Raw genomic sequence first — 26,697 nt, forward strand, 5'->3', positions numbered from 1 at the left:
TGCAGGATTCTTAAAGATGGCAGCATGACATCTCGATCTGCCCTTAGTCCCCTTTAATCCCAGATTAAATGGGACTATAAAGTCACTACTTTGTAGTTAGATCATTGATTCTTCACTGTTATGCTCCCTGTTTCATGTAATGTGGTATAATGTGTTATTACGTATACATGTCCGGCTTTATTCTGTAATGGGTTTAAAGGCAAGTGGAATAAAATTCTACTGGACGATGATAGGTTTTCAACCTGAGGCTAAATTATACCATGCCTACAAAGTGACCAGCCTCTTCTTAAAGTACATTTGTAATAATATTCAAGTAACGTGTGTAGTCTGGTACAACACACAGGTCCTGGGCCTGGTGAGAGCAGGAGTGGACCTGGTGAGACGTAGGAGCGCCCCAGCCTGTGTCCTCCGTGAGGAGGAAGCCCAACAAACCTCGTCAGGCCTTTAGGAGGGCCATTATAATCCACCACTCCTGAATGGAGTGCCTGGTGCTGGGAGTCTGGTACAACGCACAGGTCCTGGGCCTGGTGAGAGCAGGAGTGGACCTGGTGAGACGTAGGAGGGGCCCGGACAGGAGTCAACCCACAGAGCCTAGTCCTTCCACGCGCCAGAATTTGGTTCTCCCAGTCCCGGCAGAGTAGTTCCGGAGCAACGGATTGTGTGGCCTTGCTCATTCCCTGATGGACTGATCGAGGGTAGCTACTGGGACGTAAATCGGGATTTGACCAACCCCGTTTGGGTCGCCTGAGTGAGGGGTATGATGTTGGTAGACCCGAAACCCCGTTGACCTCAGGAAACATCACTGAGGAATGAGGATACGTCATGCGATGTATTTTTTAGGTAGTGTAACTGAGTGCTCACCATATTCCTATTAAACAATGACCATGTAAAGTGAGCCAGTAGTACCAGTGAGGTCTCTGTATGGATTCCAACTGAAGGACAGGCACAGGGCTGCAGTGTGAGTGATGGAATGGTGTACACATGGGAGCAAACCAGGCCATGTCGAAATATATACTATACTGATGTGCTCTTAACTTCACACTATACTAAAACCACCACATCAACCATAAGCCCAGTATAATTGTCATAATATTTCTTTACCTCTTTGCTGAATAAGATCTGGGAAGGGAAATATAAGATCTTTTTTTAATTACATTTAAGATAATAAATAATGAACTGTAATAAGAGATCAGGCCTATCCCAGCCTCGGTACCCAGGCCTTTTCTTTGGCTATTATTCTATTTATTATTATTATTCATTTATTATAATTTATATTTATTCTATCTTTTATTTTATTTTCACAAATAACTTAGAGGATTGCATCATGTTGTTGTAGTACCTTGCCATGATGTAACTCACAGTATTGGTGAGATGGCTTAAAAAGTTGCTCTCTAGATAAAAAAGAAATTGCACAGAAATGAACATGAACAAAGTGGATTCTATCAATTTATAAAATTACTAAACCTGTATCAGCATCAGTTTACAATGACTAGTAATAGTAGGCTATTATCGCTATTTCGTACACGGTGCAATTAGAAGTATGGTGGTTCTGTTTCAGAAGCATACCTATACCAGAGTTTCTTCCTAATTGTCTTTGCCAGGCAGAAGGCAGCGACGGAGATTTCTTTCGCTAGCGTGTCTTCGTATATGTCTGTGTGTTCATGGCTAATCTTGCAAACTATTGACTGATAAGTGCCAAATGTCTTGTGCATGCTGCTAGCAGGCCAACAAAGTCAATTCCTGCATATTTGTCACTGTATGTTTTGGACTATAAGTTTTGAACCGTGAGTTGTAGACAATCATTGGGCCACAATCATTGGTTGACACAGGGAATGTTGACATTTTTATTTCCAAAAATGTTCTAAAAGTTTTGTTCATGTTCATTTGGGTGCTAAAAGTGTGACTTGAGAGACCCGTTTCACCGAGCATCAAATAATGCCAGAAGTTATTAAAATTTCCAAACATTTCAAACACTTTACACTATTAAATACAGTATAACTAAATATATGTGATTCAGAGCCACCCCAGAATGCCTGATCTTTTTATATTTGGAACACAGTTCTAACATACTGTATATTAATGGGATTTTGGATGGGGAACATTTCTTTTATGGCCCCGACACCACTGAGAGTGAATAATGAAAGAAACATTGAAACAGCTTGTGTGACAAAGGTAGGGGTTAGGGCTCCTATTTAATTGTGAATTCAAGAGCTCCAGTGAATCCTATTTAAACCATCATATGATATAAGCCACATCTCTGACCCCTGCAACATTTTAATTGAGAGAGCCAAAGCCTGTAATTCACAGCTGTATCTCAATGTGACCCCATCACTATCTTTTCCTGCCGCATCGTGCTGTTCCCTCATCGTCACAATGGAATTTGAGGGATAAATGCTACCACAATAACCACATACACTTCCAAAAAGTAGGCTATGGGCCATTTTATTTTTATCTGCACGGAAATGCTAGTAATGAAAACAAACCGTGGGCTGTGAGCCATCCTCCCCTCCAGCCCCACCCTCTGCAGCCTCCAGTTTGTAGGTTAGTGAAAGATTTCACCAACCACAGATAAGAAGATTAGGGAGGAATTAACGGCATTCCTTTGTCATTATAGGAATAAAATTGATATTTGGCTCTAAAGCAAACAGGGAGGGGACAGCAGGGAGTAGATATGTTGTGTCACGGTGCACAAAGAATAAAGCAGACATAGGCAGCGAGGAAGTTATGATGACAAGCGAACATATCTAAGGGGATGGGCGTGCCCGTGGTGTTGGACCTCACCAAGCACTGGGTGTCCAGATCATTATCCACCATGGTATAGCCTACGACACTGGTGGGATAACACTGAACTAATGGCTATGTGTCACGACTGAGTGCCGCTGCGACATGGACATGCCGGTAGACGGCAGGGACAGCTGTGGACATTCCCTGGACAACCCGGAGGTTTGCCCCCTGGGTGAGACCCGCTGAGCCAGCGGGAGACCCTTCTTGGTAGCTCTTTTGGCTCCTCGGAAGCAGGTTTGACCATGAATGTGGCCCTCCTGGCCCTGAGACTGATGTGCTGGGCATGGCTGTGGCCTGTGACCCGGCTCAACAGCAGCTACTTCCCGAACAAGAGGAAATACACAGACATGTACGACTTCTACGTTGGAGACAGCGGCAAGCATAAACACGAAAGGTGAGTATTGATCTGCTATTTTCAGTGCAAACATTGCATGCAACAAAGTATATCAAGCCCTTTATGGACAGCATGTTACTATATGTTTAATCTAGTGCTGCACAGATGACACTTTTGAGAGAAAATCTTTTGAAAGACATTTGGTAAATTTCACTCATTAAAATGTGTAGAGAATGACCCACCTGTAATTGCAGACATAAACATTGGACATTGCACATCGGTCTTGTGCATGCAACTCTGCATGTGAATTCATTTCAAATGTGCAACCTCTTTCTCCCTCTATTTTCTTTACATTTGACAAATTGAAACAATGCAATTACTGTTAGATTCCCTCCCCCCCCTCCCCCCTTCTGTTTAATAATGGTGGATGCTGCTTTATGAGCCATGGTGGATCAAGGTGACGTCAGGTGACAGGATCATGTGGCATGAGAGGGACGTCATCAGGGGAACAGCTTTTGGAACAGCTTATAGTGTAGACATGTACAGTGACACATCCGGCTCAGTGCTGGGCTAGTGGTCTATAAATGTAGCCCCCGACCGTATACTGTGCTGTACATCCCACTCAAACATAATTTGTTAATGGTTGCCTTTGTACTCGTTTGATCTGCTTTGCGACAGTTGTGTCCTAAATTGACTCACAGGGGAATTGTCAGCAATACCGTTGTATAGGTTAGATGTCATGTCAGTGCATGAATGAGTCCTTTAGGGATTTCATTTGTTGCCAAACATGAAGATAGGTGATAGATTTAAATGAAATACTATATGGAACATTGATCTACATTAGACAGTAAATGAGCTATGAGCGTAAAACCCTCAGAACTGAATTAACACTGGGGATTTCACTGGGTGATGTAGTGATCATGGTATGATAGCATTGACGGCCTATCAATCATGCTTCCATCTGTGAGTCTGTTAAGCACAGATAGATTGTCAACGACTCACATCTCACCACACTGTCTATATATTGTAATCAGAGGAAACATCACACAACACTGGAACAGATGTCCACACTAAGTTGATTGTGCTTGTGTGTGTCTTAGTGTGTGGGTGTGTCTACGCTTGTGTTAATAATGTGTGCATGCATGTGTGTAGTAATATGCATGTACTTATGTTCCGGACAGGCCCTACAGTATGTATACTTCATCGTACAACAAATAGTGACAATATTCAATCTACAAAATCACAATATATTGTGAGCTTGTAAAACAGTAGCCTACTTTTTTGTGCTATTTTTGAGTAGATAATTTAAAATGTTGAAATTATTTTAAAATGTGCCCAAAATAGAGATGCAGGCTTAATGTGGATAACATTGTTTTTGAATGAAATTGTGATCAAATCGAATAAATATCCAATATATACTGTACCAAAAAAGGAAATGCATGTCAGTCTGACCAGAAGACATAATATGGCCACTGGTAATACAAATTAAAGAACAGGGAATGATATCAAAAGCAAAGGTGTGTCCGCCCCCCACCCCCACCCACCACCTTACCTTCAGCAAATGGAACCCTGCGTACAACCTCATCTGTGTCTGTTTACTGTCACGTGTGCCTCTCAGTACAACAGTACAACCTCATCTCTGTTTACTGCCATGTGTGCCTCTCAGTACAAACTCATCTGTGTCTATGTACTGTTGTGTGTCTATGTACTGTCATGTGTGTCTCTCAGTCAAGTGGACCTCCGGATGAAGAAGCAAGACAGCACCAAATCCCTGCTAATAAAATCGGAGCAGCTGTTGCGCATTGATGACCATGACTTTGCTATGCGACCGGGTTTCGGAGGTAAGGCTGCTCTAACCACTTCAGTTTAAACCCTATACAGCCTATAGTTTGCTGACCATGGGGTCACCCAGGAGTCTATTACCTTTTCCCTCCTTTTTTCCTTCTGCGCAAAGTCTCTGAGGCTCACACAGTGGTGGAAAGGAACTATACATTTACTATAGTACTATGCTTAAGTAACATTTTGAGGTACTTTTACTTTACTGGAGTATTTCCAATTTCAATAGTTTTACTTCTACTCCACTACATCTCCGATCCGAATATTGTACATTTACTCCTCTACTTACTTAATTTAGTTAGTTAGTAGTTAGTTACTACTAGTTACTTTGATTATTACAAAACATACATTAACCACTTCAGCCCTATATATATATTTCGTCCATTTGAAAATGTGGCTACTATGACATGTCCAGAATAAGATAGGGTTCCTGTCACGTGTGGCTAACTATTTCAAAACATTGTGCTTGTGCACGTACGTGCACAAGCATGTATGGATAGCCATACATGGAGAAGACTGGATCATCACCTAGATCTACATATGTGGCCGGCCAGAAACTCTACATCTGACCTCAAACCCTTAGATCTCCATATATGGTGCTGACCTGTTCCATATGTTGATCCTTCCCCAGAATCCCCACCCGTCCTTCCTCTTCAATGTCTCCCTTTTGACTGATACCTGTCCATTCAAACTCTAGACGGGCCCTCCCCAAAGTTATTAGTGCGGCCAACATGCCCGGCAGCCATGCCCGGTAGCCGGCGAAAACTAGAGTCCTCAACAGGCCCGAACATTAAGGCCCAGCCCCATCTGGGCCCTCATCAATCCCTGTACACTCAAGACACTGCCCCCGCTGCCACCCTTAGATATCCATATATGGAGCTGACCTGTTCTGACATTCCATTATGTTGATCTGACCTCAACAAATCCTGTACACTCAATACACGCTCCATATATGGCCAGTACAGGATTCATTCCATATGTTGATCATACCCCATGCCAAAGCGCCAGCACTCGGCCAGCAGTCTGCCGTCACCCAGGTGGATGCGTGCACGCGACCTCGCCCTTTGTCGCTTCTCGCCCTCAGGGCGTCTTACTGGTATTTATAAAGCACATCTCAGAGTGCTTACAGGGTTTAAAAGCATGGCAAGAAATACGAATAAAAAGTAAAAACAGCATATGCAACAATACATTTATATGGAACCCAGCTTTGCTTAACTATAAGGGTCAAGTTAAAACTCTATAATAGAAAAAGGTGTTTTCTGCCTGTATTAACCGCTTTGTCTGATCTGTGTAGATCCATGCTGGAGAGAATGCAGTGATATAGTTCAAAAAGTATAAAGAATGCATTCACTGATATGAATAAAAATTTCGGCTCTAAAAAAACTCAGTTTTGAAAGTCCAAAATTGGTCATTCTATTTTAGTTCCACACAAACTGCAACCCTGATGACGACAGCAGAAAAGTAGTACCGCAGTTATTTATTTAATATCCGTTTCCCTTTTTCAGACAACGTGGATGGAAATCCAGATTACTGTATTAAAATCTGCTGCAGTCACTGTCTAACATTAGACAATCTGGGTCAGTGCAGGTTTTTTGGGGGGGCCAGGATGAGACAAAATATGACACTGTAACCTACATTAAGCATCAAGCAACCACATTCAAAATATTTTGCATAATATGCCAAGTTCTTAAAATAATAATCATAATAATAATCATGATATTATACTACTATGCTACTACGGTAGCAATACAGGAGCCAAGGAATGCAATATGCAAAACGCAATATGCGCAATAAGCCATATTAAACATAATAGACTGAACTTGAGAGAAAGAAGACCATGGATTGTGGCTATTACAATGCATGGTGCTTTATAATGGCAGATTATAAACTCTTGTTAAAAGTTTGCAATAATTAGGCCATAGCTTTTCGTAACTATTCCTTGCCAGTTGGTTTAGCCGGGGGTGGAATCGAACTCGTGACCTTCTGTTTCCGAGAACAGTGTGGCACATATGTAAGCAAAGTAGGCCAAACAAGGTATGGCTATAGCCGCAATTTGCAACACTAGATCTTTTATTTTTATTAAGTATATTTATTGGTTTTAACAAATTTAAGGACAACAAACAGACATTACACAACAAGAACATAATAATAAACAACAAAAGAAAAGAAAGAAAAGAAAAGAAAAACAGCTCAGGACACAACACTATTATAAATAAAAAGATTGAATATACAAAGACATGGCAAGAACAATGAACCATAATGACAATAAGTGGCTCTTGAATTTTGATAGACTCCCATTCAGGAAATACATCCATACAGTATATAAATACATATTAAAAAGGCAGACAATACAGTTATCATAGGCACCAAATCATTACAATAAGAGCAGACCCATGCATACTCCACTCAATGGCGGCAACCGCCCCCACTCCAGGAGGCAGGGCCACCGCCCCAAGAAGTGGCCCCGATGCAACGCATCGAGACCCCTGCCCAGGCGACCACACCCCCATACCCAAAGGGCAGACCAGCCCCCACCCCAAAGCAGAGCACCCACTAGGGAATAATGCTGGCATATAAGATATCTAAGGTTGGCACGGAAAACCTCCAAGTACTGTGGCAGACAATGTTGGTCCAATATGATCTAAATAAGGGTCCCAAATGTTGTAGAAAGTGTCCAATTTAGAATGCAACATGCATGTAATGTATTCACAAGGAATACAGTCCATTATAATGTTATGCCATGATTTATTTGATGGAGCAACATCCTTGATCCAAAACAAAAGAATATTTTTCCTAGCAGCAAACGTTAATAAGTTGAATAACCTCTTATGTTTGACATCAATAACATGATCATCTGGGAGACCAAGATGATCAGGTTTAAATCGATTGGGACACCAAAAATAACAGAGAGTTCTGATACAATGTCATACCAATAGTTCTGAAGCTTCACACAGGACCAAAGACAGTGAACGTAATTACCAATCTCTGTCTTGCATTTAAAGCAAAATGGGGACGCACTGACATCCATTTTATTCTTGAGAGCAGGAGTTATATGTATACGATGTAATATTCTGAACTGGATGGATTTAGTTCGGTTACAAACTGAAATCTGTTTTGCATAGGCCCACATATCTGCCCAGTCCTCATCATGAATAGAGACGTCCAGGTCTTTTTCCCAGGACTGCTTAGTAATCTGAGAGGATATAGACGAGTAGGAATTCAATAGGTCACAGAAAATTGAAATTTGTTTCTTGGAAAATTGCAAAGAGAGGGCTCGTTCTACCTGTGAAGCCGAACTATTGGTTACAAGTGAAGTGTCCTCAGTAATAAAATGTCTAATTTGTAAATACCTGAACTTCTCATGCCAGGTCTTAAAAACACTAGATCTTTTTATAATGGGATGAATCTAGAGTTGCAATACCCTCCATTGACATCCCATTGATCCAAAATAGAAATTTCCGATCTGCTTGTATTAAACTCACCAACAGCGACTGGAGGTGTGGTTTTGAGGACAACTGCTTTGAATTGCTATTATTGTTCACACAACAGAAACCACCAATGGATTATATATTTCAAGAGTGAGAGATCACAATAAAAATCCTAATCATTCTTCCTCCACACTGGGAGAAAAACAGCATCAGAAAGTTTGATGGGGCATGTTTTGAACTTTGTGCAGCTAGAACTTTTCCATTGCATCTTATGAGAGGTGGTGTTCTTGTGCTGCCGGCATGCGCAGTGCCGTTCAGTGACTTCGACGACCACTTCCAAATAATCACCTGCATGGAATTTCTTGACATAAAGTAGCTCATAGCATGTCTACAGTGGATTTTTATGAAACAAACACTGTGCAGATTGAAAGAGGATAATTCAAGTTTGCCCTACAGCTGCAATGTTGGTGAGTTTAACGTTTAATACAAGCAGAGTGGAAATTTCAATTTGATCAATAGGCTGTCAATGGTCTAGATTCAACTAAATATTTAAAAAGAATATCTATTGTTGCAGATTGTGGCTAGTTCCACTCATCCTGCAGTTGCTAAGGTACATTACCTCCATATCATGTTTCATGCCCCAGTTTAGGAGTAAACGAACTGGCCATCTTTTTTAAGACGTATGTTACAATCAGAACCATAAAATTGTATGTCTGAGTTATATTAAAGAACTAAAAGAAATAAAGGTCCTGTACCTACGTCAGTAATTCTTTATAGCCTACTGTAACCAAACTGTATAGCAGACCAAAAGGAAAACAAAACTGTTGCTTTTGAAGTTAAGTTGCAATATTTGTATCTGTCTGAAACTTGATTAAACAAAAAATTATAATGAAATTCAATAAACAATCAATAGATTTATAAATACCAATGTTAATGTTCAAACTCCGATTTGCAAAACTCCCCGCAATGCAAAGTTCCTTTAAACAGTGATTAGGAAAGAAATAGTGTTTGGTTAGATTGGTGAGTGTTTGATTCGGTTGATGGGATATACAATGTTTGTAAAGTTGTTGTATAGATTTGTTGTAGTGTGGTGTATTTTCTGGAATGTATGAAGACAGAAAGCTTCAATTGTTTTTCTTTTGTTTTGTTTTTAACTATGTAATGAAAAAATACATTGTATTACGTTTTAAATTGATTGTATGAGTGTTCGGACCCCAGGAAGAGTAGTCCTCACTGTAGTGAGGACTAATGGGGATCCGTAATAAACATAAACATAAACGTCTCCAATGAGTATAGCTCCCCAAAATAATCCAAAAGTAATCAAACCAAAAAGTGAGATCTTCTATTTTCCAAAAATAAAGTAATCTATAATGTCATCAAATAAAAAGGCAATGCATTACTCAAAAAAAGGGGGGGGGGGTATATTCCTCACCCAACCTTCAAGTCAGGAGGCCACAGCAGGTGCCCCTTTGTCCTAAAGCTCAGAATGGATTCAGAACTAAACCCTTAGAAATGTTCCTTGACCAAACCTTTCTTCTTCAGATCTCAAAGTTTTCCAGCCCCACTACTTTGTGGTTTATCAATTTCTGATTCTGGTTTAGTATTCTGGTATAGTACCTTAAAAGAGTCTCTTTGACAAATCATCACCAAACACTCTTTTTGATACCTAAAATGTAACCCCCGGCACCTCACTTCCTGTACTTTTATAGCTGTTCCTTCCTGGCACCTCACTTCCTGGAACTATTGCTAACATGCTTTTTCCCCACAGCTCCCCCTATGAGCAAACCTTGTCAACAGAACATGTCTGTCTGTCTGTCTGTCTGTCTGTCTGTCTGTCTGTCTGTCTGTCTGTCTGTCTGTCTGTCTGTCTGTCTGTTTTTTGAGTGGTGTAAACCACTCCTACAACTGGCTTTTGTGTGCAGAAAAAAATGAGCATGGTTGCTATGTTCAAAATAATTTCTGACGTAATTAAATCACACCCGGGTGAACTGGATGACCGTAGCAACCATGGTCATTTTCTCTGCACAAAAAAAGCCAGTTGTGAAATCACATCCAGGTGTGATTTCATTACGTCAGATATGAATTCATTACGTCAGACAGACCTTACACCACTCAGTTCACACGGGTGTGATTTTTTTTTTTACTTATAATGGAACTCAATGAGGCTTGAAATGGGAATCATACATACACTGGTGTCATGAAGATGGCTGACACATTGAGCCATGGCTCAATGTGCATGCAAGATTAGATTTTTACATCAACAGTACTTTAACCGCAGGTCGCATTTACTATGAAATTGTGAATTTACGGTCAGTCAGATCAGACATCGTGACATCACGTGACATCATCAGGGATGGAGATCCCTGATGTCATCAATATTAAGCCCATATATGGAGATCCCTGATGTCATCAATATTGGCCAGCAACTCTACAGTACATCTGACCTCAAACCCTTAGATCTGACCACCCATGCCAAAGCCCCCCCCCAAGGCCCAGGTTAGGAACCACCGAGTTAGACGCATCACACAGCGGCAGGTGGCAGCTGCAGTAAAAACAGAAAATGACTCTGCAACATAACAATATACTGAATCTGGTTGTCCCGGAGTGAGAGTAGACATATGGAGAGGAGAGGAGAGGAGAGGAGGGATTACTGCCCTGGCTGATAAAGTGATGTCATGATCCCATGTCAATGGAAAAGAACACAACCATCACAACAGAACAGTAAGCGGATGCCAGCTTCCTAGCAGCCATGACCACAGGGTCACGGCTTCCACCACTGACACAAAGCCCTTTTTGCAATCCCCCTAGAGACATTTGCCTCGTCTTTGCTGTCCTTGCGATTGGCGAATATGTTCATTGGGAAACACTGACTGAGACAGTTTTGAGACAGATCTCTCTCAAGCAGAAACGATGAACCCGAAGCAGCGGGACAAAAACCTGAACCTGATCTCCATAATCATTTTGAGTTGTAGTCTTGTTAGGTTGTGTTTACAATACATTTGTGCTGTGGCAGCGCTTCAATACGTCATTAGTCTGGCGTTGATCCCATCGCTCCGATCAGCATTTGATCAGAGTACATCGTCTCTGCTCGAGAGGGACCAGATGGGAGCAGGAGGAGGAACTCACTGCTGCCGCCATCTGGCAGAGTCAGGTTACCTTGGCCAGGCCTGTCAATTTATTATAGCTGTCATGTCACCTTGTATTATGGCAGTACATACATCTGCTCAGGACAAGTGGTAGTCACAATATGTAAAGAATTGGCATGCAAGGCCCTACAGATGCTCTGCCATTCCTCTTCATCACTTAAATTGTATTTTACTGTCTGGAAGAGGAACAGTAGGCTTTATGCACTTATACGATTAGCATCGTCACCCTCACCCCCATAGCGAGCAAATGCATTGAGGAGCATGTCAAAGAGCTGATCAAAAGCAGGTTGCCACCCACCGGAAAACCACACCAATTACCGGAAAAACTGTCATAGCCACAACACTACACACTACCTTCTCCCACTTATGGAATAGGAAATCTGGAATGCTGAATGCTGTTTATAGATTACAGCTCAGGGTCTAAAACCTGTCGCCTCCAAGCTCAGAAACCTAGGACTCAACCCCAGCCTGTGCAGCTGGATTCTGTACTTCTTGTAGGAGCATGAAGATGGGCTCAAACTCTTCTGCCCTGCTGGCCCTCACACAGGAGCCCCTCAGGGCTGCGTTCTGAGCACCCTCATCTACTCCCTGTACTGTACACCCATGGCAACGTGGCCACACACAGCTCACTGGTAAAGTTTGCTGATGACACGACAGTGATAGGGCCTGATCACAGATGGCAATGAGACAGCCTACATGAGAGACACAATGGTTGCATCACTGCCTGATATGGGAAATGTACTGTCCTCAAATGGAAAGCGCTGTAAACTGACTCGTACAGGCAACCAAATGCAACAGTATAGATGTGCTTCCCTCACATCTATGTCAGCAAAACTCACAGGCTTACCAAAGACCTTAGCCAATAGCCATCCCAACCATGGAGTGTTTCAGATGCTGCCACGTGACTTTGTAGCCACAGCATCACAGGCAAGTAGTCAATTTCTAATGGCTACTTTCCACAGACAATCAGGTTTATGTACTACCATTAAAAGCCAGGAAAAAGAAAAATACACTTAATTTGTCTGTGCTCTCCTGTGTTTGTCTTTAGGCCTGACTCTGAACCAGTTTGACATGTGACATTTTACCTTCTGTATAGGGCAAGCAATTCCTGTGGGCATAGATGTCCAGGTGGAGAGTATCGACGGCATATCTGAAGTAAACATGGTGAGTGCCGCCGCCTCTTGCAGTATGCCCACATACAGTCTATGTTTGTCAACACTTTAGTTTTAAAGATCTACTCCCAGGGTCTGAACAGTTTTCATTTTCAAGTACTAATGCTGTTGCATATACCGTGCTTGTAATACTTTACCAGAAGTTAAAGCATATAAAAAAAATCACACCCGTGTGAACTGAGTGGTGCAAGGTCTTATATAGCCTGATCAGCTGTGGTCTGACGTAATGTCAGTGACCATAGTAACCATGCTCACTATGCCTAACATCTGTTGAGGATTAACTATAAAGATTGATTATATAGAGATTGATTCACTCTGACGTGATATCTGTGATGTCAGTGACGTCACATACTGACCATAGCAACCATGCTCGTTTTTTCGGTTGCTAACCATAGCAACCATGCTCGTTTTTTTGGTACGAACAAACACGGGTACACGGGTACAAAGCCAGTTGTTGGAGTGGTTTGCACCACTCAAAAACAGGATGGGAAGGAGCCTTTGCTGTTTTTGAGGGGCGCTAGCTAGCCACATGACGTAATTTCAGAAATTACGTCATGTGGCATGCAGCCAAGTCTATGGACTTTTAATGTTTTGGAGAACACTCACTTCACACGATTGTCACTTTTTGAGGGGCACTAGCCCCTCCTATGCCCCTATGCCCAGCTTTGTGTGTTCGTGTTACCAAATTTGAGATGATTTGATTGGCTGAGCATGGAATGTGTGAGGCGCTAGCCCCTCCTATGCCCAGCTTTGTGTGTACCAAATTTGAGATGATTTGATTGGCTGAGCACGTAATGTGATGTATGATGATGCATGACGATAAGCGCGTCCCTCACTTCACACGAGTGTGAGTTTTATTCTCTTCCGTTTAGGACTTCACGATGACTCTGTACCTGAGACATTACTGGCAGGATGACCGCCTGGCTTTCCCCTCCAGCAATAACAAGAGTCGCACATTCGATGCCCGGCTTGTAAAGAAGATTTGGGTTCCCGATGTGTTCTTCGTCCACTCCAAGCGTTCCTTCATTCATGACACCACTGTCGAGAACATCATGCTGAGGGTTTTTCCAGATGGAAATATACTCTACAGCGTCAGGTATGACCCATTGTGTCTTCTATGAGAACAGTGGCCATTGTTTAAAGGTCTGGTGACATAACTTTTTTTCGTATTATTTTTGAGGGGCGCTAGTCCCTCCTATGTCCAGCTTTGAGGGTGTGTGTAAACACAAACATTGTCCTAACACAAACATTAAATATCATTGAAAATGAATGGCCATTTTTGAGAGTTTGTGTAAACACAAACATTACGTAAACACAAACATTGAAGACGAAGGTGAGGACGCAAATTCTGATTGGCCAGAATGAGATGATGTAGGCCTATAATGATATATGATGATAAGAGCGCCCCTCACTTTACACGGGTGTGATTCTTTTTAAGGTTTTCTGAACTCAACTGCACCCAAAAACCTAAACATTGAACTTTGAACATTCAGTGGATTTTCTGTGGTCTGGGGTTTTCTGAATAATTAGGCTCAAACAAGTGCTCTGATTTGCCTGTGGACAGTGATGTAACGGTCCACAAATCCCGCCCCCTCTCCTCCCTGCCCCTCCCCTCCCCTATGCTTCAGCCTCTGGGGGGGGGGGGGGGGGGGGGGAGCAGGGGTGATGATTGACAGGCAAAGTGCCATCTGCTGGCTAAAATAAGTCGTTTTCCATTGCATCTGAAGAAGCTTTAGAACCAGAGAGAAAAACACCTGGTATGGCATACAGGAGTGGATTTTTCTTTTAAAACCTTTTGAAGGACCATGATAAAGACTAAATGTTAAAATGTTGTTACAAAATAATGTCATTATACCTTATAGCAGATTGGCTTTATACCTAAAGCCAATCTGCTATTCAGTTTTGCTATTTTGGAAGAACATAGGCATACCCTAACCCAAAATATCGATGAAGGTTGAAAATTATACTCCGGAAACTCCTCTATAATTCCATTCCCCACCATTAGAGTACATATTCTGTACTGGCTACTATAACTCACAGTATTTATACTGTAGTTACTTGAAGCTGGACAATGGCTGGCTATACTTTTAATGCATTTTTGAGCGTTACCAAGTTTTGTAAATCATTGTGTAGCAGTAATAATAATGGGGATATATTGCAAGGACAGATACCAATTACCAGTATAATTGTTTAAAAAAAAAGAATCTGTGGATTTATTTAATTTTGAGCTGTGTTGTAGGATCACTGTGACTGCGCTTTGCTCAATGGACTTCAGCAGTTTCCCTCTAGATTCGCAGAACTGCTCTTTGGAGCTGGAGAGTTGTGAGTATATCATGGTCTATCCCTATTCTGGTCATTAATAGGTCAACATTGAAAACATGATTCATGTCAGTATCATGGTCAGTATCATGGTCAGTATCATGATCAATATCATGTCAGTATCATGGTCATTGCAGTATCATGTCTGTATCGTGGTCAGTATCATTTTATATCATGGTCATTGTGGTATCATCATGTCTGTATCGTGGTCAGTATCATGGTCATTGCAGTATCATGTCTGTATCGTGGTCAGTATCATGTCATATCATGGTCATTGTGGTATCATCATGTCTGTATCGTGGTCAGTATCATGTCTGTATAGTCAGGCCCGGATTGGACAGTCTGGCAATTCTGGGCTGGGCAGTCATGGGGCCGGGGCTGGGTCAAAACAAAAAGAAAAAGTAATAAAAAAGACATACGGTAGTAGCGTCTTTGAGACACATTTGGGCCGGTGTAGACCACAAATGCCAGGGCCGATTTTCTGTGCCAGTCTGTGCCTGTGTATCGTGGTCAGTATCATGTCTGTATCATATAGATATCACGTGAAAATAGCCAGTCTACCAGCTCACAGTGTGTCACCTTTTTAATACCTCGAATCAAAAGAGAGAAAATAATGTCTATACTATAAAAACTGGTCAAATATTGGCCAAATTGTCAAATAATATACGTAGACCAGACAAACACGGCCTGTTCCCGTAGAACTTACTTTTATCAGCGGCCTGTTCCCGTAGCTTTATCAGCACTCTGTTGTTTGATCTCCTCTTTGAATAACCTGAATGACTGTAGCATGCCGTCACCCACAGGGCTCTTGCTAATGCTAGTAGTCGGCCCGGATTTAACAGGTTTAGGAGGCATTTTTGTCCAAAAATACTTCTGAGAACTAAAATCCTTTATTGAACCTTTAAGTATGAAAAGAAAATGGGTCACTCGCAAATAAAAGTGCTCATATGCAGATGATTTCACAATCATATTATTGGATAATAATGTAGTTCATCACTTTAATGTTGCCGTTGGTAGGCTAAAGGTGGGACTGGTTTTAATTACTTTAGGGAGCTTAATGATAATACATCATCATTTATCAGTTAATGTATATTTTCTTCTTCTTTTGTATTAAAGTAACTAAAGCTGTTAAATAAGTAAAAAGTACAATATTTGCCCCTGAGATGTAGTAGAGCAGAAGTAGTCCATGAGTAGCAAGTAAATCTATGACAATAGACTTGCGTTTAGTTTACGAAGCTGGTAATGCAAATTTGTCTGCTGGAGTGGTAAATAACATATTATGGTAGCTGTTTCAGTAGTCTTAAATAAATACCTACATGCATATGACTAGACTACAAAGCTCTAAAGCCCACTCTCTTATAGAGAGTGCAGTGATGAGATAAAGATTTGTAGTTTGTAGCAAATGTCTGTGCTACATGCAAATATGATGTCACTATAGTCTATTATTGGAAAAAGTTTAGTTGAAGACACGCTTCTTTCTCACACCAAGAGCGAAACAGTCCTTCTTTCTAAAATGGTAAGCTTCTTTAGAAGTAAATATATAGGTCAATGCAGACATTTAGCAAATCCAAAACAGACCAGAATTGTCAGCAGATTCAAGGCAGGCTATAAACGGGACAAATTTGAAGTGGGACCTGCCACCTGTGCAATGTGTATTACTGTGCTAGAGAACAAATTGAATATTTTGTTATTGTTGGATACGATTTTGTCTACAATGCTGTAGACAATGTGGTACCATAGGAGAGATAACAGGCAAATGCTGATCAAAATAACAATTAAAAAGCTGGGGAACACAGGACCACTGTGGTGGTCCCCGGACCATTGGTGTAGGAGAACACTGATAGAGCCTAGTCTTAGAAGAAACTCATGATTGTGTCATTCCTGTCCCCTGCTGTCCATTCATATACTGCCCTCTTCTCTCCTCTCCTGAAGATGTCCTGTTCATTCACATACTGCCCTCTTCTCTCCTCTCCTGAAGATGTCCTGTTCATTCACATACTGCCCTCTTCTCTCCTCTCCTGAAGATGTCCTGTTCATTCACATACTGCCCTCTTCTCTCCTCTCCTGAAGATGCGTACAATGAGAACGACCTCATACTCTACTGGAAGAACGGCAACGATTCATTGAGGACAGACGAGATCGTGCTGTCTCAGTTTTTTGTTGAAGAATTCCACCCTTCTTTTGGGCTCGCCTTCTACAGCAGCACTGGTATGTATGCACAGCAGTGTTTCAAGTCATCCCTGTAAAAAACATTTTCATCCACGGCCCCCCTGAATTACATTGTTACTTTATAGCACCTTTTGTCATATTACCGACTTTGAGAAGCCTGATGCAGGTTACAGTATGGCTCTCTAAGACAAAATGGGTCCCGTGAGCTGCTATAGTAACTACAGTTAGAATCATTTTCATTCTGTGACAAACAATTGACAGTAGGCCTACTCTTTAGCAGTGTGGCAGAAACATATAACATAAATGGTTCCCTCTAAAATGACTACTAACAGGCCATGAGTTTTAGAGGAAATAAAAGATGCAGGTTTTCTATGGTTTAAGGAAGGAGGAGAGACCCGCACACCGCCACTTGCTGGTTCAAGAAGTTTATTTTGTTAAGAGTCGTAGCAACGTTTCGGCCTTTCGGCCTTCTTCAGGCATAGTTTGAGAATAGGCTGACATTCATTAAATACACAACAGTAGGTTTAGACAACCAATCAAATTGTATATAGTAATCATTCATCAGATAGCAGCTGTGAAGAACCCAGTCATGTGACTTAAGGTGCAGTACTTCTGTAGAACATTCCTAGTATATTATTGAAATCAATATTCAATTATTTCAATAAGTCACATGACTGATAAAAAAAACAGTATTCATTCAATAATGTAGGCCTACTTAACTCGCCCTGGTGGCGCCTCTCCCGGGTTCTGAGCTGTGGCGACGTCGTCCAACTCCCCGAAGAATTGTTTGGCTGGACGGCGTAGTCACTGCAGGTCGGCGGAGCAGGCTGCTAAACTCCCCAGCCAGCCTCACCTCCTGCTACGTGAAACAACTAGCTCCCCTGAGTACCTGTCTTTACTCTTTACCGTCGACAGGACTAAAACCAGCGAACAGCCACATCCGTCCCCAGAGTGCCTTGCCGCAAAGTCGTATAGTGCTCAGTCTCCGATCTTGTTGTTCTGTTGTCAAAATGTCAGCGTCCTGCTTGCCATCACACACTCCTGAAATCAATAGTCAATCACTCAGTCCGTGCTCCTCTCTCACACCACAGTCACTGTCAATCAATCAATCAATCAATCAATCAATCAATCAATCAATCACTATCATCACAATATTATATTCCTTTATACTCTTGCATTGGTATTTATTTAATGTAAACCACGATTAAAAAAAAGAAGAATCTAATATTTCACAGAAAATGGTAAATGGTAAATGGTGCATTTATATAGCGCCTTTATCCAAGGCGCTTTACATAGATTGTGCATTACATTCACCCATTCACACACACATTCATACACCGATTGCGGCGGAAGCCATGCAAGATACCAACCAGCACATTGGGAGCAATTTGGGGTTCAGTGTCTTGCCCAAGGACACTTCGACATGTAGATAGGAGGATTCGAACCGCCGACCCATGGATCATTGGACGACCTGCTCTACCTCTTGAGCCACAGTCGCCACCTTGGTCGGTAGTCCAAGTCTGGCAGTGTGCCGCGGGTTCGACTCCCAATCCGGACAGCCTTTACTGCATGTCACTCCCCCATCTCTCTCCCCCATTTCCTGTCAGCCTACTGTCTGTCCCTCTATAAAAAATATTAAAAAAAATAAAGAATCATTAATTGTAGGCTATACATCATATGGTATACCTCATACCATTAATGCCCTTTCACTGAACTCTTGCCATATCCAGGCAGTACCATACCATTATTACTCCCTACGACCTACATACTCCATGTGAACTACATGAAGATTAGTTGCAGCTACCCCACGCTGGGCAAGACCTACGCTGTAGAGTGCACTGCTGGAATTTGGCGGAAGTACCGCTCAAGGAAATTACGTTGACACTGCGTGAATGAAACAAGTGTTGTGATTGGTCGGAAAATATCGTATCCAGGGTAAATACATCTGACGGATGTTCCGGCCAGACACTTCCGGCAATGCACTCTCTGCCTTAGGTTGTGACCAGGCTTTTCTCTTTGCAGATGAGTAAGACTAGCTGGGACCGAGGAGCTTTCTCTATAACAATATAGAACAGCCTTCCCCTTGCGGTTGTTGGAGACATTACATCTAGTAATGCCTTCAAGAAGAGGCTGAACAAACACCTCCTCAGTATGTGACTGTAATCCCACAAAGCTCAAGGACTTTTAATAATCCACATTCCGTTTATATACCCCTGGCTGAGTAGCTGCAGATCACTGATAGGCTCTTTGAATATTTTTTCTCAAAGCCTGTATCTGACTCAAAGCATAATAATAAATAAATAAAAAGATGGAGTTCACATCGAAACTCAGTCGCCCTTGTTACTAGCCTACACTAGCACATATATTAAATCATTAAGATCTTGACGCCGATTCTGACAGTAGCTTAGGTAGTTCTCAAACTCTTTTGTGCCAAGGACCCCCAAAATAATATTTGGCCACAGACCCCCATCTCAAAATGTTTTGTTCCGGGGAACCCCCAGAAGAGAAGATTTTTATTTTTTTATTTAACCTTTATTTAACCAGTAAAACACATTGAGACTGAGTCTCTTTTACAAGTGGGAACTGGCCAAGAGGCAGAAATAAAATTACACTTCAATACTACATTGTATATGTCACATTATAGAACAGCAAAACAAAACATCCATGATACACCTCCAAAGTACCTAAATAAATACAACAAATCACCAAAGTGCTAATCTTTTTGTCGCAGGGCAAATACACAATGTACAAAATATGAACAGAAATAATAAATATATAGGCACAAACAAAGGCTAGTACATATCCAAACATGTGCAGGTGTTGGACTGTACATCTATGATGATCCTTTTGAAACTTCTCAAAGGAACTTTTAAAGATGGAGTGCCATGATTTTTTTCCACCCTAACACATGATTATCAGGTCTTATTGTTATATAAGGAGGAAGAATTTTTTCAAAAAAGTGTACAGTATTTGTTAAAATGTCGTTTTTATGTGGGCACCCCCACCAGTTCATTAAAGGACCACTTCACCACTTTTCAACATCTCTTCATATAATTCGTCCTCACTAATGTTCATGATAAAACACCACCATTTTTTCCTACTCAGTCTGTGTCTCATATGAGGGCTTTGGGCAGTTCGGACACCCGTCCACCAGTGACATCATCATTAGGCAGATTATTTTTAAACAATATTTGTTTTAAAATATATTTAGATTTTTATTATCATGAGAATGATGGCTTCAACTTTTGCATTGCAACTTTTCAGGAAAAGAAAGCCTGTCGTTTCTATTAGCTTGGATTCACCATCGATTATGTCACTGGTGGACGGGTTTCTGAACTGCCCACAGCCCTCCTATGAGACACAGACTGAGTAGGAAAAAATGGTGGTATTTTATCATGAACATTAGTTAGGACCAATTATAGGAAGAGAAGTTGAAAAGTGGTGAAGTGGTCCTTTAAGTATGCCTGGTTTGCCTGGTGGGTGGTGATGGGTGGTGATCCACCTGAACTTAAGCCACACCCACAACTGTAATTGTATGACATAGGGGGAGGGGTTAGGGGAAGAGCTATAATGTGATGGCACTATAATATATTACTGTTTATTTCATTGGCACGTTTGACTCTCAAGGATTGCAGCCTCCAGGAAGAAACCCTAAATACAAAGGAAAACCGACTCCAGGGTGTCTAATGAAGTACTGTCACCTCATAGACACATGAAAAACTGGAAAAATACAAAAATTGTGGCACTCCATCTTTAAAGCCAATTTTAGTCTGGACTGTACGTCGTTCCACGACTTTTTCAAAAAAGCTCGCAGCTTGTCTGCTATTTTTGAGAAGCATGGTTCTAAGTCTTGAGAGTTTTTTTTGAAAAAAATGATGTTGCTATATTATTTATAGCTAAATGAGTCATTTTATTAGGGATTAATAAAAATGGCTTAAATGTCCAAGCTGCTTCACAGTGTCTCCGCACTGAATTACCGTAGTTTTCTCCACTCACTTTTACATTATATATCCCTCCATTCATAACACATGTGTTCATATGTCTGTGACGTGTGTGTGTATGTGCATGCATACATGCTGTATTTTCATCTCTCTTACAGGATGGTATAATCGCCTCTACATAAACTTCATTCTCAGGCGGCATATCTTCTTCTTCATGCTGCAGACCTATTTTCCTACCATGCTGATGGTGATGCTGTCGTGGGTGTCCTTCTGGATTGACAGGAGGGCTGTGCCTGCCCGCGTCTCTTTGGGTACAGTGATCCATGTTAGTTAGTTTGTGACATTTGAAAATAGCAAAACAAATTATAATAATAATTACACCTGTGTGAAGTGAGCGGTGCAACTATACTATATGTATTGTTGCTACCGAAGGTCGCATTTACTTATGAAAACGTGCAATTCTCGTCAGTCAGTCAGTGTATCACTCAAAATCCCCATACATGGTGCCCAGGTCTATGACATCTGATGTCATAGTAAATGTGATCTGCTGTCGCAATTAAGCCAATATGGAAGCCCATATGGAATGTCAGAACAGGTTCTGACATTCCATATGTTGATCTGACCTCATCAAACCCTGTACCCTCAAGACATGCTCCTTATATGGCCAGTACAGAATTCATTCCATGTTGATCTGACCCCCATCTTGACCCTTTGTTGTTAGGGCTTTAGGCGTCTTAGTTACTGTACTCTGTACTGTATTGTAGTGTACTGTGCTCTGTACTGTACTTTGATTATTTTTGTAAAAAATCTTTGAGAAATGACAGAGTTACCGTGTGGGGGTCGCCGGGGGGTCCCCAGAACATCCAGACCCCCAGGGAGCCGGCCCGGTTCCGACTAGCCTTCCCGTGTCCAAAACGGTCGAGAAATGACCGTGTTGCAGCTTTCCGTGCTCGGACAGACACACGGACACACATACATACATACGGTCCGGACACACATAACTGCGTAATGGAGTGGAGGCACTGCTAAAAAGAAAGAGACTGATCTACAAGCTCACAATGCGATGTGAGCTTGTAAATCAGTCTGGATTCCAGGCTACAAATATAGACCCATGGGGTGGACCCCGGTCACCAAAGTACTGTAGGGTTTAAGTGGTTACGGTTCACTTTTAAGCCCAGTACATGCTACTGCTGACGTACAAACCTTTCTTCGGAAACAGAGGTGATAATACAGTAACATCAAATTTTGATTCAGTTTTATAGTCTTTTGAGTAACATTTAACATTTAAACTCATGTTTTTGTCACCTGAAATGGTTTTAGTCGAAGAGTTTAGTCGACTAAATCAGTTTATTTTGTTAACACAAATGTATTCTGGCGGGCCTTGATTGAAATGGCAGATTTTACACGTGGTTGCATGCCTGAAAATAGCGCTGCCGCTGCGACGTATTGTGAGCTTGTAGATCGGGCGCAACACCCAAACATAAAATTACATGTCTTTTAGTTTTACTGGATCTCTTCTCCACTATAGTACCTCCCTAACTTTTTATTAATTCAAAATTGTACGTATATTTAGTGTCAGTATAGCTTAGTTTTTATTTTGTTTTCGTCAGTGAAAAAAGGTGGTCGACGGATATTTCTCGCCATATTTTTACTCGACAAAATCAACACTGACCGTTGGTGTTTGTTTGCACTTTGCAGGCATTACCACAGTTCTGACCATGTCCACCATCATCACTGGCGTCTCAGCCTCCATGCCGCAGGTGTCTTACATCAAGGCCGTGGACATCTACCTGTGGGCCAGCTTCCTCTTCGTCTTCCTGTCCGTCATCGAATACGCTGCTGTCAACTACTTCACCACTGTGGAGGAGATGAAGAGGCTCAAGAGTGCACTCAGTGCAAGGGTGATTGTGTTGCATTTATTTATGTGATTATTAATGTTATTATTATTTTAATTAGTAGTAGTAGTAGTATTTATTTATATATTTTTTATGTTTCCTTTTTTAATTAGACAGGCCAGTGTAGAGAAACAGGAATGCCATGCAGTACAGCAGTGGTTCTCAAACCTTTTTGCCTTCGGAAGTTCAGTACCCCTTTTCCTAATTTCTGGATCCAAGTACCCCATTTACCCGACTACATGTTGCTTAGAAAAATAGCATATTGTTGCTGTCGGGCAGAAACCTTAATTATAACTCTGTATTTTAACTTTATTTTGGGTAAATGAATGCCCTACTTTGCCATACACTATTACTACAGTCATACAAAAGTAGCAACAATAGCAGATCTTCAAGCTTGTACATCTGCTATTTTTTTGAGTGGTGCAACCACTCCCTTATTGAGTGGTGCAACCACTCCCTTACGGAGCTATGTGTGTGGGTGGGTGGCTGGCTGGCTGGGTGGGTGGCTGGGTGTGTCTGAGCACGAAAACAGCATGGTTGTTTTTCACCACCTGTGCGCAACCCACAACACACACACAAACACACACGCACATATTAACTGTATATATGGTGATTTCGGGTGTGCCAGTACAGTACAGTAGAGGGTACAGTAGAGGGACCCCCACACGTTAACTCTGTCATTTCTCAACCGTTTCGGACGCGGGGCGGCTCGCCGCCGGAATCGGGCTGGCACCCTGGGTGCGTTCCTGTGGGTCAGTACAGTGACAGTACAGTACAGTTGAGGGTACAGTAGAGGGACCCCCACACGGTAACTGTCATTTCTCGGTGGTGAAAAACAACCATGCTGTTTTCGTGCTCAGACGCACCCAGCCACCCACCCAGCCAGCCACCCACCCACACACATAGCTCCGTAAGGGAGTGGTTGCACCACTCAAAAAAAGAACATTTACAGCAAAGATTTTACATACATGACATAGACACAAGGTACAAAAGATATATTACAAAAAGCAGGTGCATACACCTTCCTCTAGTAGTGTGAGGTCAGTTAAGAGTCTTTTAAAAAATAGTAAAAGGACATCCAACTTCAACTTGTCTTGGAGCATACCCTGAAAGCAGTATCTCCAAATTTAGTAGTAGGCTAGTTTTTGGTACCTTCAGCAAAAGCTTATCTTGCTCTTTCTTGTTTTATTTTTGCTCTTACTGTAAAGCACTTTGAACTGCACTCGTTGTATGAAATGTGCTACATAAATAAAGATTGATTGATTGATTGATTGATCTTGCGATCTGGTACCATAAACTGATGTATTGAGATCTATGTACAGTAGCGGTTTTGTTAAATACAAAGGTAGTTTACCAGGCAAGTAGTGCTTTATATGTGATCAGAGTAGCATGTTGTTTCCTTCAAAGAACCAGAGAAGACCTACTTCTACTGAGGTGTATAGTGTACTGAAACTGGCTCCTGTAATAAAGCGAAGTGCACTGTGACAGAATGCGTCCAAGGGTTTTAAAATGCTGTCAGTGGCATACATACAAAATATCTCCATAATCAAATATTGGCATGATTCTTATACCCCCCTAACAATCCCCACTGATATACAGCCACAGCCATAGTGTTAATTTGCGTAATTCCTTGAGGTTTTCATATGCAAATCACCATGACAGTATTTCATTGTTTTAGTTGGAAGGTACTGTACTGTACTGCGTGACTGTACTGTCACGCACGCACGCACGCACGCACGCACGCACGCACGCACGCAAGCACGCACGCACGCACGCACGCACGCACGCACGCACGCACGCACGCACGCACACATACACACACACACACACACATTGCCTCATACAGACAGACATTCCCTTAATTATAGTTTAGATTATTAAAGAGTCTCTTTTATTGCTTTCTCCTTCTATCTGAAAGTCTGAGGTTGGCAGGTATGCCTCAAAGACACAAAGCAAGTTGTCAGAAATGCTGACATATTATAATGAGCATAAATGAGGACCAATTACATGAAGATAAAGTTGCAAAATGGGTGATGTGTTCCTGTAACACAACACAAAATGTTTGACTAAACAATTTTAACATCCTCTCCTCTCTCTTGTCATTCCAGATCCCAACCTCCTTCCATGCCACCCAGGCTATGGCATACGATGGCTGTTTCCATGACCCTGACATTGACCTAGCGTCCTTTCCAGAAGTTGCCAGCATCCCCAATACAGAAAGGACCGCTCAGTCCCAGAACTCTGGCATTGTCTCCGCGGAATCTGAGGGTACCAGGCTGCGTCGCAAACGGCCCTTGAAACGAAACCTCCAGTTCATAATGAGCAACAGCTATATGATAGACTCTTATTCGCGGATCATATTTCCCATGTCTTACCTCCTTTTCAACATCATATACTGGATTGTGTACACGCAAGCATAGATAGCATGCGCATAGCAGACAGTTTCCTGTTCACTTACAGCATTACTTGTGAATGCATTTGTATCACTTTACGTGTTACAGCTACATTCTGGGACTTATTTTAACCACATTAACCCTATTTTGGGCAAATTATTCAAATTGAAAACACGTCGCGATGCAACACATTGTGAACTTGTAGATTGGCTACTCCCTGTTCGTCTTGTGACGAAGTATTATAGTGCTTAAGTGGTTAATGAATGAAACGTTATTGTAATCTATCTGTATAGTAGAGTATTTTAATACAATATAACTAGTACATCTACAGTGCTTGGGGATGGTCTACTCTTCTATTGAGAAATGTAGAACCTGGTGTTGGGTTTGACACCTACAGTTTGACAATGTAAATAAAGGTATTTGAAGCAGACAGTGCACCGGATTGGACACTGCCATCTTTATTGTACTGTAGGGTACTGCCATCTTTGCAATTACCTCGGTGAAGAGAGTGTACATACAACTTATGGGTTGTAGCTTTAGGGTCCTATCTTGTACGCCGACTTGCCCCTCATGCCTAAACTTCTTAGGCATTTTTTACTATTTTGAAAAACATCTTGGTGATCTCTTGCAGTGTGTGATCCCTAGTCAGTGATCAATCGTTTAGTGTGAAAGCCACAAAGATATAATGTCAGACGATTAAAAAAAAAAAAAGTAGTGTGAAATACTTAACAATCTGATGACTCTCAGGCAACTTAAAAAGTCATACAATGTGTAGGGGCTATAAGGAATAGTTACAAGGTGGTACAGAGTTACATTGGTTGTTTGAGCAAACTGTACAGGAGTAATTACAGCCAACACTTCCCCTCTTATTCCCGGATATTATTTCCCATGGCTACAAGCTTGTAGATCTTCTATTTTCAAATAGCCAATTTGTATACACAAAGGTTTAAGTGTAGGATAGTCACTTCTTTTGGGCTTGTTTTCATTGACCATGGTTGCTTCTTTCTCTCTCAAAATCTGGCAACGCTGCTTCTGGAGCCTTGAGCCCCGGGCATGGAGACACTACACTTGCCCAGTTCACATCGTCACATATTCGTACTGGGCATTCCGTTTCCGTTTTATGGCTGCCGTAAAACAAGGTCTATTGCCATAGCGGGTATGTGTCTAGGAGCGGCAAATCATAATTATGTAGTGAAGATTTTAATATCCTTTAAGTGAATTAGTCAGATATCCTGGTTACCATCACAATAAGCTCCAGAAATAACTCTTGTCTTACTTTA

The 26,697-nt window shown here is 41.6% G+C and overlaps 1 protein-coding gene across 1 annotated transcript; it reads left to right on the forward strand.

Annotated features, from left to right (window-relative positions):
- Positions 1–3,026: 3,026 nt before the first annotated feature.
- gabrr3a (gamma-aminobutyric acid type A receptor subunit rho3a) lies at positions 3,027–25,852 on the forward strand (the record flags this gene model as incomplete). Its single annotated transcript, XM_079508541.1, has 9 exons — positions 3,027–3,178; positions 4,847–4,959; positions 12,625–12,692; positions 13,573–13,796; positions 14,940–15,022; positions 17,090–17,227; positions 21,288–21,440; positions 22,828–23,030; positions 25,133–25,852. 9 exons carry the CDS (start codon positions 3,027–3,029, stop codon positions 25,442–25,444), a joined length of 1,446 nt encoding a protein of 481 aa, XP_079364667.1. The 3' UTR covers positions 25,445–25,852.
- Between the last annotated feature and the right edge of the window lie 845 nt (positions 25,853–26,697).

The sequence above is a fragment of the Electrona antarctica genome (genome assembly GCF_951216825.1).
Source record: "Electrona antarctica genome assembly, chromosome: 8".
Taxonomy (NCBI): domain Eukaryota; kingdom Metazoa; phylum Chordata; class Actinopteri; order Myctophiformes; family Myctophidae; genus Electrona; species Electrona antarctica.